The 17644-nt window shown below is 38.3% G+C and overlaps 1 protein-coding gene across 1 annotated transcript; it reads left to right on the top strand.

The window, feature by feature from the left end:
* Nucleotides 1–5918: 5918 nt before the first annotated feature.
* Nucleotides 5919–9395, top strand: LOC117621496 (protein STABILIZED1). The gene has a single exon (XM_034352014.1). The coding sequence runs from the start codon at nt 6102–6104 to the stop codon at nt 9180–9182; it is 3081 nt and encodes a 1026-aa protein (XP_034207905.1). The 5' UTR covers nt 5919–6101; the 3' UTR covers nt 9183–9395.
* Nucleotides 9396–17644: the final 8249 nt, after the last annotated feature.

The following is a 17644-nucleotide window of genomic DNA, read 5'->3' on the forward strand; positions in this document are numbered from 1 at the left end:
AAAGTGTAAAATATTATAGTAAATCATTATATATAAATGATTACGGTGTATTTAATCTTTTTTCATTAATTATTACATATTTTTTACACTCATAGTGTTAGCCCGCTTACTGTATAATCAACTTAAAATTAGTTAAATCCATCATGCAATGCATTTCCTTCTAATTTTTTATGATAAACTCATAGATAATTGACTAAATAAACATTCTCCAAAGTTACAATGAAAATTTCCAAGTTTTTCTTACAATTTCCGTGGTTTTTATTCAATTTTTATCGATATCGATAATATCCCGATATTTCCATCGAAATTTCCATATTTTTGGACTACCGATATTTCTGATATCATCGATATTTTAGACCTTGGTTGCTGCAACCTTTCTAGCTTTTTAATGAAAGCATATTTTCGAACCAAAAAAAAAAAAAAAAAGGGGAACGTGCATGTACTTTAGCTTTTCAACTCTATAATTTAGGTTTTGATTTCTACTTGAATTGGCTAATGAATTGGATCCGTGCAAACTTTTTTTGTCAAAATTCTTTCTGTATTGCGATTCCTTTCTGAATTCGGTGTTGATTTGGTCATTTTATGTGTTTCTGGGTATGTGAATTATGTTGTTTTACTGTGACAAATTTTCTGGGTTGGTTTCTATAGGTTATGGGGTTGTGTTGATAGAAAAGAAAAAGGAGGTTGTGACAAAGAGAAGACGATAGAAAGAAAGGAAGAGATGGGTAGGGCCACCGGTGACCAATGTAGGTGGCGAGAGGAGGGTGGCAGCGGTGGGTGCTGGGTTTGGTTTTTCTTTTTTTTCTTTTTTTTTTTAAAGTTTCAAGTTTTGAATTTTTTTTATTTTTATTATAAGGGCAAAATTGAACTTTAGGTTGTTAAAACAATATGGTGATTATCATAAAATACAACTAAATTTATAGTTGTTGATGTGTCATGTTATAGGTCATTAGATTATAACGACAACTAAGATCAAGCGAAATGCGAGAAAATGAGTAAATTCTAAATGCAGAGGCTCAGGATCCGTCATTGGGCATGATTAGCCAAGTGACATTAAACCAAGCATTGACCCTGCTGATTCTTCTTTATTTGGCCATGATGCGTGACCCAAGTTCTCAATTTGGAAAAGGAAGTGTCCTTGTTGATGGCTTGATGCAAAATGCGTAGGACCTAAATTGATTAGTTTCCTAGATTCTCTACTTTTCCAAATTCTAGTAGGATTTCTATTTTATTCGGGGTTAGGATTTCTGTTTTAGCAAGGAATTTTTATCCTATTATCTCTAGGTTTCAGTTTGCTATAAATACCCCATGTTCTTTAAAATACATATTTGAAGATTTGTAGTTCTTTTTTATATTCTTTTTTGTTCTATTGTTTTTGTCCTTTCTTTCGCCTTTTCGATCCATATTTTCTTCTTTGGGTCTTATATTCTTCTCTATTATTTGTTTAAGTGCTTAATCTAATACTTATGAGCTATACTACATCATGGCTGGTTGTAGTGCTTGTCGAAGGGAGGGAATTACTTTGTGACTCAAAAAAATAAGAAAAAGGCTTAATTGCTATAATGCACCCTGAAACATTGGTCAAATCCTACTTTACCACTTTAAAGTCAAAGCACTTTCCCCTTGACCAAGGTTTAATGTTCCACATTGCCCCTTGTTAGAAATATGCCCTTAAAGCCAACTAATTATGTACTAGTTAGAGTTAAGGACATCTTTGATAAAAGACATTATGTTATCAATGGGCAAGAAATGTTGTTTTATACATTAAATCATCCTATATTATCTTTCAATATATAGAACAACCATAGTCTAAGGAATACACAAGTGGATATGAAAACTATGTAATGAGATTGCATACTTGAAGACTTCTCATCATCCCTAAATCCTGAATATGTTCCTGGTCATAGTAATATTGATTGGGCGTCAATATTCGCTAGACCAATACACACAGTATCGTCTCTATATGTAGGGAATGATAAGGTCTCAAGTCATTAAGTATGGAGACACATCGATATGTGTGTAAGTGCTTGTAGAAGAACAAGTACGTTGAACGCAATCCAACACATGAGTTACAGCATGGAAGTCTTTACTCACATGTCAAGCTGGAACTTATAAATTGCAATGGTGCAAACTAATCCTTAGACCTGAGGCATCATAGATATTTTGTGGCTATGTCGTTAATCTTTGAGGGCACTATACGGTCATGCTGAATTAGGCATAGCTTAAAGATGCTCATCAGGATTCTCAATAGAGTCATGAAAGCAAACGAATGTATAACAAGGAATCTCTACTCACAGTAAAGGATAGAGAATACTCCAACATATGATTGGTCCAATCTCTGCGCAAAGTAGTGGATAAGACTTGAAAGAAGAAGTCTTCAAATCTTACAAGGATACTCATATAAAAGGAATTATTCAAATTAGGATATTGACAATCGGATTCCATGATCTAATAACGTGAATAAGGGGTATTGACATAACAGAAGGATTCAATGGCATGGTCATTCCAATTTTAAAAGGTTCTTTCACAATGTCTCATTTAGCTCGGATAACCGTGACTTGTGCTAGGCAACAACCATCGTTTGTGGATGTCCTAAAATGTTTCAATTAACCATTATTAATATGAAGAATTAAATTGTGGAATTTAATTCTTATATCATCTCTGAGGAGTTGAGTCAACCCACTGCCTTACTAAAGGGAACCTACGGATCTGCACACCTAAAGAATGTGATTAGAGGTACAAATGAGGAGAAATGAAATGAGAAGACACAAGGCAATGGTTGATTATCAAATGTCAAAGTCAACGGTCAAAAATCAACATGTTGACCGGAGCAATTGACCAAAGTCAAATAGTTCGACAGGGTCAATTAAGTAAGACTATAATTATAATTTAATAGTTAAATTATAATTAAAAGATTAATTGTGGAATTAATATTGACATATATAAATATTGGATTAGGCTTTTAAATATGATTTAAAATGAAATGGACAAAATAGTCCAAAAGGCTACTGGGCCTAAGGGATAAGTGGCATAAGATAACATGACCCATGGACCAAATAGAGCCCCAAATACCAACCCAATTGCTTTTTGTGTTGTTCGATATAAGCTAAGTGTTGGTGAAAACCTAGCTAGGGTTTTTTGGTTTCCTAATTTGGTTGATGAGTGATCATCTTTGTATCTCATCTTCCATAGACCAAAAATTGGTCCAATCAAGAAGTAGACTAGCAACCGTACTTCTTGATTGCCTTCTCTTCATCTATAAGAGCATTTGGTGTGGTGAGCGTAGGGCTGGCAATGTGTCGTATCGTGTCTGGTTGGTGTCATGTCGGGATAATAAAAGTGTCAAGAATGCTCAACCCGAACCCAACCCATTTAATAAGTGTGTCGTGCCGGGTTCGAGTCGTCTTTTATCGTGCCTGTTTCGAGTCGTGTAACGGGTTTATAAATGATAACATGCATGTTACAAAACTCACAATTGAAAAAATTTAAATAAAAAAAATGGAGAGAGGAGAGAAAATATAAGGAAAAGAAAGAAAAAAAAAATATAGAGAGAGGAGAGAAGAGAGAAGGAAAAGAAAAAAAATAGAGAGAGAGAGAGAGAGAGAGAGAGAGAAGGAAAGAAAAAAAAAAGAGGAGAGAAAACTAAAGAGAAGGAAAAGAAAGAAGAAAAAAAAAAGAGGTGAGAAAAGAGAAGAAAAAGAAAGAAAAAAAGAGAAATGAGAAGATAGATGGAAAAGAAAGAAAAAGAAAAGAAAAAAAGAAACATTATAAATATCAAAAGGCATAGTATATAATCACAAAGTTGTATGTAGCATGGTGGATAAGGTGTTTGAGAGGAATGAAGGTGGTGGGGGTAAACCCCCTTGTGTGTGTTTTGAAGTCTCTATTTCTCTTCATTTTTTCGTAGGTGTTCATTCTTGAGAAATCAAGAAAATGTCATCAAAGGTAAAGATCTATTCCCTTTTTCTATTTATGTTCAAAGACACTAGGCTAAGATACTTGGTTTTAAATGAAAATGTTTAGCTCAACTAGTGTAAACAAAATGAATCCGCTATTTAGAATGTTTTTGTTATATAGGTTGTGGCTAAAATTTATTTCCTAAGCATTAGATGCATGTTTCCTTCACCCTATACCGTCAACTCCATCCAAAAGTTCGTAAGTTTGATGACGTGGCATGGTTGTTTTAGTAATTTTGTGCATCTAGGTCATTTACTCACCAATTTGAGTTGGTGATGTGGGAAAGTGGAGCCCACCTCTAGCATAGATAAAAAAATTAATAAAAAATTTTAAATTTTGTTGAATCATAAAAAAAATATTATTTTAGAAACAATTGAAGGAAAAAAATTGCTAATTTAAAAAAAAAAACAAAAAACCTGGAACCCACTGACCCAAATCTAGACCCCATTTCTTCTCTAGTATTTCCCCATTACCCCCCGCGCAGAACCTAGAAACCCTCCCATCCCCCCACCCCTTCCCTCGATTTCATTTATGCTTCCCCCTGTTCCCATCACAACCCACCTAGACCTATCCCTCTAGCCCCTCACCCGCATAACCTAGAGTCGAGTGCAAAAGAAGCCAGAGGAGCTCGTTTTGGCAATCGAAGGTGATGAATTGGACGAGCAGGGTGTTGGTGTCGAGGTACTTGTGGTGGCAAAGGAGAGGGTGGAGGAGGGCGAGGAGGGGTGAAGGGTTTGGATTAAGGAAGGAGTGTGGGTCTGGGCCTATTGGAAGAATGAGAGGGCGCTGGGCTTGTTTGCTAGGGTTTTGAAGCTGAGGATGAAGATAAGGATGAGTTACGTGAGGTAAGGAATGTAGGGTTTAAGGGGTTGGAGTTGTGGGGTTTTGGCAGCGGTTAAGAGCAACTCCACCCATTTGCCCTTAGCCATGGCAAGGGTGGAGCTAGGGCAGCCACTATTCACGTGAATAGTGGCTGCCCTTGCAAATAGTATTTTGTGTTTCCACCCATTGCCATGGCTAAGGGCAATTACTATTCATTTTTTTTGTTTTTTTCACAAATTTTTTAATAAAAATAATTAATTTAGATAATATTTTTGGGTTCGTACATATCAATATTTATTATAAAATTCATATCTCAATCGGATAAAATTTTGGTATTTATAGAAAGAAAAAAAATGTATTTTTTTGGTATTTTTTTTAAAAAAAATTCAATTTTTTTCATTTTTTTATTGTACAAAAATTGGCTGCCGTTGGATTGGAGAAAAAAAATCTGAACAGAGAGCCCAGAGTGCGACACGTGGACTTTTAGTGGTACTGTAGCGCCAGACACTGTAGCGATGACGTCAGCACCAAACGAGGGCTGGAGCTCGGGCCAACCTTGCCCTCGGGCCAGCCCAGGTTGCTGGGTCCCACCTCGAACTCGGGCCTGGGCTGCACGTTGGAACACCTTTTTTTTTTTCCCCCTCCCCTAGCCTCGGGCTGGGCTGTCCGCTGGAGTTGGTCTAAGAGGCTGCTTATAGTTTGGAGTAGTTGAGGTTGGGTTGGCCATGGAGATGTGAAAATTTCAATTTTGAGAGAGAGTTTCAATTTTTAAAATTTAAATTTTTATGTTTGTATTTTAATTTTTTAAAGGTAAATAATGTTTTATTATTTTTCAATCTATGCTGGAGGTGGGCTTCACTTTGCCACATCACCTACTTAAATTGGTGAGTAAATGACTTAGGTGCACAAAATTACTAAAACACCCTTACCACGTCTTCAAACTGAATGGATTTTTGGATGTTGACAGTAGGGGACAATGTGGAATATCAATCCTTGGTCAAGAGGGCAAAGTGGCCACTTTAACTTTAATAGAGTAAAATAAAATTTGACAAATGTTTCAAGGTGCACTATAGTAATTATGTCTTTGTTGTAGGTGAGAACTTTGTGACTTTGACTCATAAAGATGTTGCAATAGGCCTGAATTTGGACTTTGGCTGCCATTTGTTTGAGATGGCTCGAATTTAGGCCCATCATCCCTTACCGACTTAACTCGGAGTTCTCCCAACTCACTGTTTAATTGCGGATTTATTCAATATATTATCGGCTGCCTATCTTCTAACCGAGAAAAATCCTTAACGGTTTCTTTCACAGAACCAGACGCCATGGTGTTCATCACATCCCCCAACCACAAAACCCTAACCCTAAATCTAAACCCGAAGACCACCACCCTCCAAACCCTAAAGCTCCAAATCGAACAAAAATCCCAAATACCCATCTCAGAGCAGCGCCTATTCATCTCCCAAAGCCTCCAATTACTGACCCAAACCGGCTCCACCCTCCTCTCCGACCTCGGCATCAGACCCCTCTCAACCCTAACCCTCCACATCCCCTTGTTCGGCGGCACCCAACCGCCCAACGTCCCCAAGCCCCGCCTCGAGTTCCTCAACTCCAAGCCTCCCCCAAATTATGTCGCTGGGCTCGGCCGTGGTGCCACTGGGTTCACCACACGATCCGATATCGGGCCCGCCCGGGCCGCCCCCGACCTGCCCGATAGGTCGGCCACGACAATCGGTGGCGCTGCTGCTGCTGCTGCCCCGCCTGGGGTTGGCCGCGGTCGTGGGAAGCCTGAGGAAGAGGAAGAAGATGAAGGAGAGGATAAAGGGTATGATGAGAATCAGAAGTTTGATGAATTCGAAGGGAATGATGTTGGGTTGTTTGCATCGGCTGAGTACGATGATGAGGATAAGGAGGCTGATGCGGTTTGGGAAGCTATTGATACGAGAATGGACTCGAGGAGAAAAGACCGGAGAGAAGCTCGGTTGAAAGAAGAGATTGAGAAATACAGAGCTTCGAACCCGAAGATCACGGAGCAGTTTGCAAATTTGAAGAGAAAGTTGTACACCGTGTCTGCTCAGGAATGGGAGAGCATACCCGAAATTGGAGACTATTCATTGAGGAACAAGAAGAAGAGGTTCGAGAGCTTTGTGCCGGTGCCCGATACGCTTTTAGAGAAGGCGAGACAGGAGAAGGAGCATGTTACGGCTTTGGACCCCAAGAGTAGGGCAGCTAGTGGTACGGAAACGCCATGGTCTCAAACTCCGGTTACAGATTTGACCGCCGTAGGTGAGGGTAGAGGTACTGTGTTGTCATTGAAATTAGATAGGCTTTCTGATTCTGTTTCTGGGCTGACGGTTGTGGACCCAAAAGGGTACCTTACTGATCTTAAGAGTATGAAGATTACTAGTGATGCTGAGATTTCTGATATTAAAAAGGCCAGATTGTTGCTCAAGAGTGTAACACAGACGAATCCGAAGCACCCACCTGGTTGGATTGCGGCTGCAAGGCTAGAGGAGGTGGCTGGGAAGATTCAAGCAGCCAGGCAGTTGATTCAGAAAGGGTGTGAGGAGTGTCCCAAGAGTGAGGATGTGTGGTTAGAGGCGTGTAGGCTTGCTAACCCGGATGAAGCTAAGGCTGTGATTGCCAAGGGAGTCAAGACGATACCCAATTCGGTGAAGTTGTGGATGCAGGCTGCAAAACTAGAGCATGACGATTTGAATAGGAGCAGAGTGTTGAGGAAAGGGTTGGAACACATTCCTGATTCTGTTAGGCTGTGGAAGGCGGTTGTGGAGCTGGCAAATGAGGAAGATGCAAGACTTCTGCTTCACAGGGCCGTGGAGTGTTGTCCCTTGCACATTGAATTGTGGCTTGCACTTGCAAGATTGGAAACTTATGATAATGCTAAGAAGGTCCTCAATAAGGCAAGAGAAAAGCTATCAAAGGAGCCAGCCATTTGGATCACTGCGGCCAAGTTAGAAGAAGCTAACGGGAATACGTCCATGGTTGGGAAGATTATTGAAAGAGGTATAAGGGCCTTGCAAAGGGAAGGATTAGCGATTGATAGAGAAGCGTGGATGAGGGAGGCTGAAGCTGCTGAGCGTGCAGGGTCTGTTGCAACTTGCCAAGCAATCATTCGGAACACAATTGGGATTGGTGTGGAGGAGGAGGATAGAAAGCGCACATGGGTTGCTGATGCAGAGGAATGCAAGAAAAGGGGTTCGATTGAGACAGCCAGAGCTATTTATGCTCACGCACTTACTGTGTTCTTAACCAAGAAGAGCATATGGCTCAAAGCAGCACAACTTGAAAAGAGCCATGGGACTCGGGAATCTCTTGATGCTTTGCTTCGTAAAGCAGTGACATATCGACCACAAGCTGAAGTCTTGTGGCTTATGGGAGCTAAGGAGAAGTGGCTTGCTGGGGATGTGCCTGCTGCCCGTGCCATCCTCCAAGAAGCTTATGCTGCTATACCCAATTCTGAAGAAATTTGGCTTGCTGCATTTAAACTTGAATTTGAGAACCATGAACCTGAGAGAGCTAGAATGCTTCTTGCCAAAGCCCGAGAAAGGGGAGGCACAGAAAAAGTTTGGATGAAATCAGCAATTGTTGAGAGAGAGTTAGGGAACCTTGATGAGGAGAGGAAGTTACTTGACGAGGGATTGAAGCGGTACGCTAGCTTCTTTAAATTGTGGTTGATGCTTGGACAACTAGAGGAACGGCTTGGTCATTTGGAAAAAGCCAAGGAGGCTTATGACTCAGGTCTGAAGCACTGCTCCAATTCTATTCCACTCTGGCTTTCTCGTGCTAATCTGGAAGAGAAGATGGTTGGGCTGAGTAAAGCTCGTGCAGTTCTCACGATGGGCAGGAAGAAGAATCCTCAGAATCCTGAATTGTGGCTTGCTGCTGTTCGAGCTGAATTGAGGCATGGCAATAAGAAGGAAGCTGATATCTTGATGGCAAAGGCTTTGCAGGAGTGTCCCAATAGTGGTATCTTGTGGGCTGCATCTATTGAGATGGTACCCCGTCCCCAACGGAAGACCAAGAGTATGGATGCCCTCAAGAAATGTGATCATGATCCCCATGTCATTGCTGCTGTGGCTAAGTTATTTTGGCATGATAGGAAGGTTGACAAAGCTAGGAATTGGCTAAACAGGGCAGTGACACTTGCTCCAGATATTGGGGATTTCTGGGCTTTATACTACAAATTTGAACTTCAACATGGGACTGAGGAGAACCAAAAGGATGTGCTGAAAAGGTGCGAAGCTGCAGAACCAAAGCATGGTGAAAAATGGCAACCTATTTCAAAGGCTGTGGAGAACTCTCACCAACCATTTGAAGCTATCTTGAAGAAAGTAGTGGTTGCTCTTGGGAAGGAAGAGAGTGCAGCCGAAAATAATAAACACTAGTTCTGGCTTGTTTTTTCCAGGTTATGTTGGAAAACGTTGTAGTACAGAAAGAAAATCGATGTCTAGTGTCACTTGTCATCCAGTTGGCAAACGTTGCTATAATTTTAGCTTTGCTTATTTGATATATTTCCTTGCTGATGAAGCATGGCTTAATTGATTGTTTGAATTACGATGGTATGTCTTGACATATAAATTTTCATCTGTGTTCTTGTGCGTTTTCTTTTTGGATTTTACACACTCCCTTGTAGATTAGTTTGATTCATATCTGACTGCATTTAGTTATGACAATTGCCCTTCTTTATGATTTCCCTTTTGCGATTTTCTGCAGTTCCGCTATTTGGTCATCTATCTTTAAGCATCCTCTGAGCATAGAAACAGCTTATTGCTTGCCTGCTTGGACTTGAACACTATGTTACTGTGCCTTATTCTTTTATCCTAAGATGCAACCGGTACTTCTTGATTTCCTACTTGAGTTTTGTATGTGAATTGACAAAATTATTTATGTGAAAATGTTTTTCTCATATTGCTCGACCCTGAATTCAGCAGTAAAATTGATGGCAACATATAGTTTTCATTTTTTCCTTTTTAAGACTACTGTCATGTGAGGCTCTGTAATCTATGGTTATGGAAACAAAATGTTGACATGTCAATGAACTGGGCTTCTTCAATTTAAAGGGGGAAATGAGACTGTATTTGGCTTACTCTTTGTAACATAGCCATCCAAGTCTATTACTTTTCTGTCATATTATATGCATTTTCTTTTATATCCTGTCATTTTTCTACCTGGTTTGTGGTTTCAGTTTATGGTAGGGGATTCCTAGGTGATAGGGATTTCTCTAAAATTTAGGCCCAAGGGCTCATAGAGATAGGAGAGATTAAGGAAGGGGGAACTAGGGCATTTGGTTGTGTATTCTTTTAATCTGTGTTCCAAGTGTCAGGGATTAGGTTTTATATACAGTAGTTTGATCCATCATTTAATGGCCACTGAAAACATTGGTGTGGTTTTGCATTTTCTGGTCCACTGAATATATTTGAATCAACTCTCAGCTTATTGAGCTGTAGGCTTTTATTGGATTAGTTTTTATCTACAAGCTCTTGAACTGATAGGATTCTCCGTGAACTTTCCTTCCAAGAACAAACACAGTCTTCTATAAGCTAATTTAGTCTGGTAAGCTGGCTTGTATTCTGTTGGGAAATGTGCTGGTGCTTTCTGTTGGCTTATATTAAATGCAGTTTGTTGTATTATGTCCTTTGTCCTTTGTTTGTTTATGCTTGTAGAAGGGGTTGCCTCGGTGGTCCGGTTGTCTTTGTAATCTAGGCTCAATCTCAAAGTCACTAAATTTTGTATCCTTGCATGCATCTGGTGGTGCATTGCTACACTCAAGATTGACAATACTAGGGTACATGGTCGGGCCCTTAATGTTCATGTACTGAGCATTCAATATCGAAACTTTCAAGGGATTGGTCTTTCGGCAACCCTTTAAAAGGTGATGGGCAAAATAATGTCCTCAGAAACCAAAATAGAGAGGGTGTGTGAAAACCAAGCCAACTCTCGATCCTAAACCAAGGGCATTCTCACATCACGCAGGTCGTCGAGATCGACTTCATTTCTGAAGACTGCACTGTTGCTTCAACCTCAATGTCTGGGAAATTCAAGTGGACCAACTATATATTTTCCTTTTGGTATCACAATGGTTTGTTCTGCCTAGTAGAAAAGCCTAAACCGGCCATCACCTACAGAGTCACAGTATGTAACGCGGGCTCCAACAAAGGGCATCGATCCAGTGACATGATAAAGTTCATCCATCCGATCCCATTAAGTCATACCAACAATAGAAGAATAAGATAATTAGCTCGCCCCCAAGTGGAAACATAATTAATTAACATAATTTAAGGATTTTACGGGCCAATTAGTGCCTAAGCGAAGGCTAGCAGCACCAAAAAGTAGAAACACTGACCTTCAAGCTTAGAAATGGAGAAATGTTTGTAACGGTAAACGCCACGTGGTATGCCGATGTGGTATTATGAATTGTGTGTACGTTCCAACAAGACGAAAGACGCATGGAAACTCATATTCTAACAATGAGAACATTCAAAATCTAGAAACTTTATAAGACGAAAGAGAAAGGAGATCGAATTAGTTGTTGAACTTGCTAGAAATCTCCTAATTTGATGATGATATCTTCAAATTAAGATGATATCTCCAAATTAAGATAATATCTTAATTGGTAATATTATCTTTTTAAATAATGATAATATCCCTGTTTTTAGTATCAATTAATTGTCAAATAAATGAGTTTAATTAATTGACCCAAGAGATATTCTTCTTGTCCATGTGGCTTCTCGTGATTGGAAGCCAAATTATTTGCTCCCACAAATGTTGGACCTTTTGCATGGCGCTTGTGTGGCATGTAGGAAATGAAATTATTCTTTGGGCTTTCCAACTGTATCTTGATTTTCTTCTTTGAATTGGACTCTTTTTGCATATTGGGATCCCAATTAAAGTGGGCTTTTGACTTTCCTTGGAGTTAGGCTCCCAATAGAAATAGGTTTGTGATTTCTTCTTGACCTAGGATGCCCAACCTTCATAAATACAAGACTCCTCTTCACTTTCCTTCAAATCGCGAACTTGTCTTCTCTACTTTCTAGCTTGAGAGAGATCTTAGGGAATTTGTACTGCTTGTCGAAGAGAGGAGTTGTCGTGTATCTCAAGGTAAGTGAAGCACGTGTATTTTTTTTTCTTCGTCTTTTCTCCTTTGCGGCGAGGACTGGTCCGATGGGTTTGCCAAGTTGTCGTCTTGACATCGCTATTGAGGACCAACGATAGGATGGACTAGATAGACAAATTGACAGTCGCGCGGCTGGATAGACTGGATAGGCGAATTGATAGTCGCCCAACTACTGCTGCCGCTACTTGCGGTGGTGGAGGCTCCGCTGCTTTTTCCCCTTCATGTGTCACGAGCTGGCTACTGGATTGTGACTTTTGCTGCGATTCGGTAGTTGGGTTGCGTCGCGCATCCTGCTACGGGCTCTGGTGGCAGTAGGCCACTGCTACTGCCTAGGCGATTGTTGGTTGCAGCGGTGGTCCTTTTTTCTTTAGCGATGGGGCTCGCTGCAACTTGGACCTTTTGCTCGAGCTGCTCCGTGGCTTGCCTTGCAACTCGTGTCTTTTTTCTTTTTTTTAAACCTCAATTCTAGAGTTTTGACATGCTATCTGAATTGCAATTTTCTTCTCTTTTTGGAGTTGTTTATTGATTATGTTTTTCGAGGATGGTAGCTGAGCACCAAGCTCTCAGGTGCCTTAGTATCTGTAGGGAGGCTCCAAAGTGCATAAGAGGAGATTTGTGACTAATCTCCACCTCGTTACATCTGAAGCTCAGTTCCAGAAGTGGCCACTTATGCTTTTGCCATTCCTGATTACGTGTACGTTAGGATGGTGGAGTCTTCCACTGATGATGCTCCTTGTGTAGATGCGAATGATCCAGACGCTAGAATCATCACCTTCCGTCCCTTTTATTTTTCCTTGGGCTTCATGTTCCCGTTGTCAAATTCTTCAGGGTGGTGTTCTGCATCATGGAGTGTGCTCCAAGTCAGTGTACTCCGAACGTCTACCGAGCCATCATGTGCTTTGAGAATTTGAGCCGTTTCTTCAAGCTGGAGCTGACGGTGTGAGAGTTTTTCTACTTCTACAAAGTGGGGCGATACAAGAAGTATGCTCAAGTCCGTGTATGCAAAGTCAAGTTGTTTGACAATTTCTTTAGGGTTTGAGTATTTAGGTTTGGTTTTGTTATGAAAATTTGTTGATTCTCAAAATAAGGACAAACACCTATCTAGCTCAGAAAATAACCAAACAAACACAATTCAATAGAGAAACCTCTGAATTGCAGTGAATAGTAACTTTTGTCGTGAACAGGGTTTTAGGGATTTTTTTTGCCTGTTTTTGAAGCAAAATACATTTCTAAATAGGGAATGACCTAATTAACACAACTCACTACTTTGCTGTGACATATGAGAATTTTTAAGGTTTTAATGTCATTTGGTAGGTCAAAAACATGTTTAAAGTTCTGAAGATTTGAAAAATCAAATTAAAATATGTTTTTCCAGATTCTTTAATATTCTTGATATTTAGAAGAAAAAAAACATGTTTAATCCATCTTCAAATTTTAAACATAACCATAAACTCATCATGGCATAAACAGATAAGAAATCGTAATAGGTATGGTTGAAAAACGATTTCAGTGTGTGCGAATAACTAGGTGCTCTAATACCATTGTTAGAATTCTTTATATGCATGTTCAAGATCTTTCACACAATCTAAAATACGTAAAGACATACCTGGCCCCATATTTCTTGAGTACACGACCTCTGAACTCATTCAACCGTAGCAACAACAATCCCAGCAAGAACAGGAATGACTCAAGACTTCTGCTTTCTCTCAGAATCTGGTTAAGCTCTTTCTTTATGATGAGATTAGGGTTAGAGAACGTATCTAACTAGAGCAGGGTCTTAAGCTTACATAGGGGTAGGTCAAGTCGTCTCTACTCATCACCAATGGCCGACTTGAATAATCTTCCAAGCCCACCAAGCAATGGTTCATGGAAAAAAAGAAATAAAGAGGACCCCTTAATAGGCTTCAAAACCTTTCCTTATTCCACAAGGTTTTGGGCCTTAAGGTATAACCTAATTTAAACTCTTATCAAAATCTGATATAACTTAATATCTAGTGCACCGATCTAAATAGGAAACATAACATTTGCGTCTCTCGAATGACGCTTCTTGTGGGTTGCATATCCCGAAGTACCCTTAGGAAACTGATAAGATGTACTTAACATTAATTATCGTATAATTAGTTGACTTTAAGGACATATTACTAACATTTGTCACATAGTCATTTAGCAGTTTGACTAATAGTCTAGCTAACGACGGGATGAATTTGTATGTTTTTTGTGATATAAATTTTTTTTTTTTGGCAAGATTTTAAAGCTGGGGTACTAACTTGAAATGACCTCTAAAGTTCGAGTAGTTTTATGTAGTTAACCCTTTAATTTATTTAGCCAAATTATGGACACACTAAAGACTATTAGTTGAATTTTTTAGATTTTTAGAATATTAACCACTCGAGTGACAATATTCTAAATCTTGAGAAAGAAAAATTGGCCAAAAGTCCTTAATGGAGAAATTATAGAATACTACAGTAATATGACCACGTGGTAAATCTTATACACATGTTATAATATGGTTGAATGAAAGGGTTTATTTTCCCCTTTTTAAGGAATAGTATCAATAAATATCGATGTATATTATAAGATGTGCACAAGATGTACCATATGACAGTGTTAAACACTCTCCTTACTGTGTTAGAAAAGGTTACTTTTCCAAATTTCTCTTGGATATTTGTGTTTATTGACTTATTAAGCAATTAAGTTGCTTTCACATTACTATATTTTGTATTACATATTGGTGGATTCTATTATGTAGTCAAAGGTTCAACATTCGACCCTCGAACAAAAAAAAAAATTAATTAAAACCTTCCTTTAAAAAACTGCCAAAATAAAGGAGGAAAATCCAGTAGAGGAGAAAGAGTACCACAACAGGAAACAACAAAAACAAAAACCTACTCCCCCCACCCCCCTCTATCTGACTCAAGTACATCCAAAAGCCAAACTAGTGCTCAATCCTCCGATATGAACTAGGTGTGCTCCTTAAGACCAAATTGAGCCAAAGAATGAGCCACCCGATTTGCTTGTCTAGGTTGATAGTGCACCTCTACAACACTCAATCGTTCCATCAAAAGCCGAACATTTTGAACAAAGTTACCAATATTAGTCCATAATACCTCAATGTCATTTAAGTAACTAATAGCTTCCTGCGAATCAATAATAAGATTGTGAAAACTTTTCGCATAAAGCAATAGTAGGCCCTCCCACAACGCTGTTAATTCAATTTCCAAAATGCCCAAACTCACCGGTCTACCACAAGCAAAACCCCAAAATTTTCGACTTGCCTTACAGCACCAAATTGCATGTACCGCATCTCCACCCCTCTTCCCACAACGTAAGCACAAGAAGGAAGGAAGCACCTTTCACTGGACCAACTGCACACCAGTAGGTAAAATATCAGAATCATCTCTCCAAAGGAACTACTTAATCTTGTTTGGGATCTCCAATTGCCACAATTTTTTCCAAGAAACCTTGTGCTCTTAATTTTCAGTTCCATCACATTGTTGAATTAATTTTCATATGAAACCAATGGCTGATAATATCAATTTTCTTCCCAAAGAGTTTGGAGACATATTGTAGCCAACAAACCTTAAATTTTATACCCACAATCAGAGGCGGATCCATTAAGGCGCAAGGAGGTGCAGCTGCACCTCCCTTCGCCGAAAAACCATTGTAGGTGCTTCAAACTGCCCATTTGCTCAACTGGTGTACAGATTACCTTATTTGCATTTTCAACATTTAAGTAAATGTCTTTGTCCTTTTACTTTAATTTATTTTTATATTACTCCATTTACTTAAGTTTACAATGTAAATAAGGAAGTACCCCCATTTGGATTCAAATAAAAATACTAGAAAATCAAATTCCTACCAAATCAAAATATGAAAAATCGGTTTTAGTGCAAAATACGATTTATGCTAAAAATGATGGCTCATTAAGTCAATATATACTTCATACTAAAATCCCATAAAATCAAGTTTTCTTATTTGATTTGTAAGGAATAAAAGCCGCCAAAAATTATCTTGAAAAAATGATTATTCCGAAAAACCATTTTTCATACTTAATCAATTTTGCATCTCCGCTAAAAAATTTCTGAATCTGCCACTGCCCACAATACAAATGACCTAATCCAATTCCAAACTTTGGTTGCTCTAATCTAATCAACATCCAAAGCAAAACTAATCTTGATTAATTTACAACATAATGATCATTATCTTGTAGCAGCCACAGCCTGACATAATTAAAATACTGGGTTTGGTTTCAAAGAAAGGGTTTGTTTATTCAGCCATGTCTGCCTCACCACCAATACATGAGATATTTTCAAATTCATTAATTAATTCATTAATTATTTCAATAATGTCAATGGAAATCGTTAATTAATCAACCACATGATTTCTAATTATATCATGCCGTCACTAGTTCATCGTTATCGTGCCGTCACAAATAAGAAATTTGATTGATCTCATGGGACGGCGACTGGTCCCACCTTTCCCCATCATTCTGTCAATCAGTCATCGATCACCAACAATAAATGTCGAAAGTGTTCGTTTTCTTTTTTCTTGGTTGAATTTTTGTAAATCTTTTTTAGTTTCGAATGCTTTTTTTCTTCACATGAAAAATGCTCGAAACCAAACTGTGCAGGTGATTGATTGGATGAGCGGCATGCAGCTGCTGGAATTGCCCTTTGTAATCATTGTGCGTGCAGGAAACTTCAAACATTAGGCGAATTCTAATAAGCCCACCATTCTTTTTTTAAAAATTTTTGTTTTTATAGTAGATCTAGTATTTATTTGAGTGCATGTAATACTTTTGTGGTGTATATAGAGGCCCTTCTTACTTGGTTGATGTTTTTTTTTATATATTTAATTAAAGAGGGTCATGATTTTAAATCTCATAGACGACAGTTGTTGAATAAAGAAAACGAATAGTTCATTTCTAAAGAATGAAATATTTTGTTTTTTTTTTTTCGCCAATAATTCATTCGTAATGAAATTTAAGAGCATTAATGAATCCAAAAATGGTGAGATAAGTGATAACTACTTAGATGGAATTTATAATTTTCAAAATTCCAAGTATTTTTTTCGGGTTACTTTATGTTTTCACAAAAAGTTCAAAAGTTTTGGAAATTCTATGTTTCGAATTGTTTCCCAAAACCCCTTCGATTAATTTTCTGCCTAAAAATTATTGATGTCATAAAACAAAATTTTCTCAAAATAAGTTAACCTCTAAGATGCTCTACCTTATCACAACTTGCCCTAATACGATATGAGGAAATATTATTCCCCGTTAATGAGGAAATGTTACTTGGTGCAGTGCTTGTTGATGAGCATTTAATAATTAAATTAATTTTGATTCAAATTCTTGAAATGATAAAGATTTCATAGAAAATTATCTTTATTCTCATTCTCGTTTCAGATAATTAGTAAATATTTTAATGAGTATTCCTCATTCCAATCCTGTCACATTTTGATTCTGTTCTATATTGGTCGTACAAAACATGGCATAAATGAGAAATTATACTTAGTAGAAGTACAAGTTTATTTAATCCGAAAAGGTTCCCTCAAGTTATTAAGGCCTAATGTTAACATAGTTTACATAAATATTTCTGAGGAACTGTCATTGTCATTGATCTTCAACCTAGAAGTTCAAAGCACATGCATGATACTGTTAACAGAAATGTTTAAACAAGTTTCTGAACCAGATTCTGAAATAGCAAGAAATTCATCCATAAAAAAAATATGAAA

The sequence above is a fragment of the Prunus dulcis genome, chromosome 3, assembly GCF_902201215.1.
Source record: "Prunus dulcis chromosome 3, ALMONDv2, whole genome shotgun sequence".
NCBI lineage: Eukaryota > Viridiplantae > Streptophyta > Magnoliopsida > Rosales > Rosaceae > Prunus > Prunus dulcis.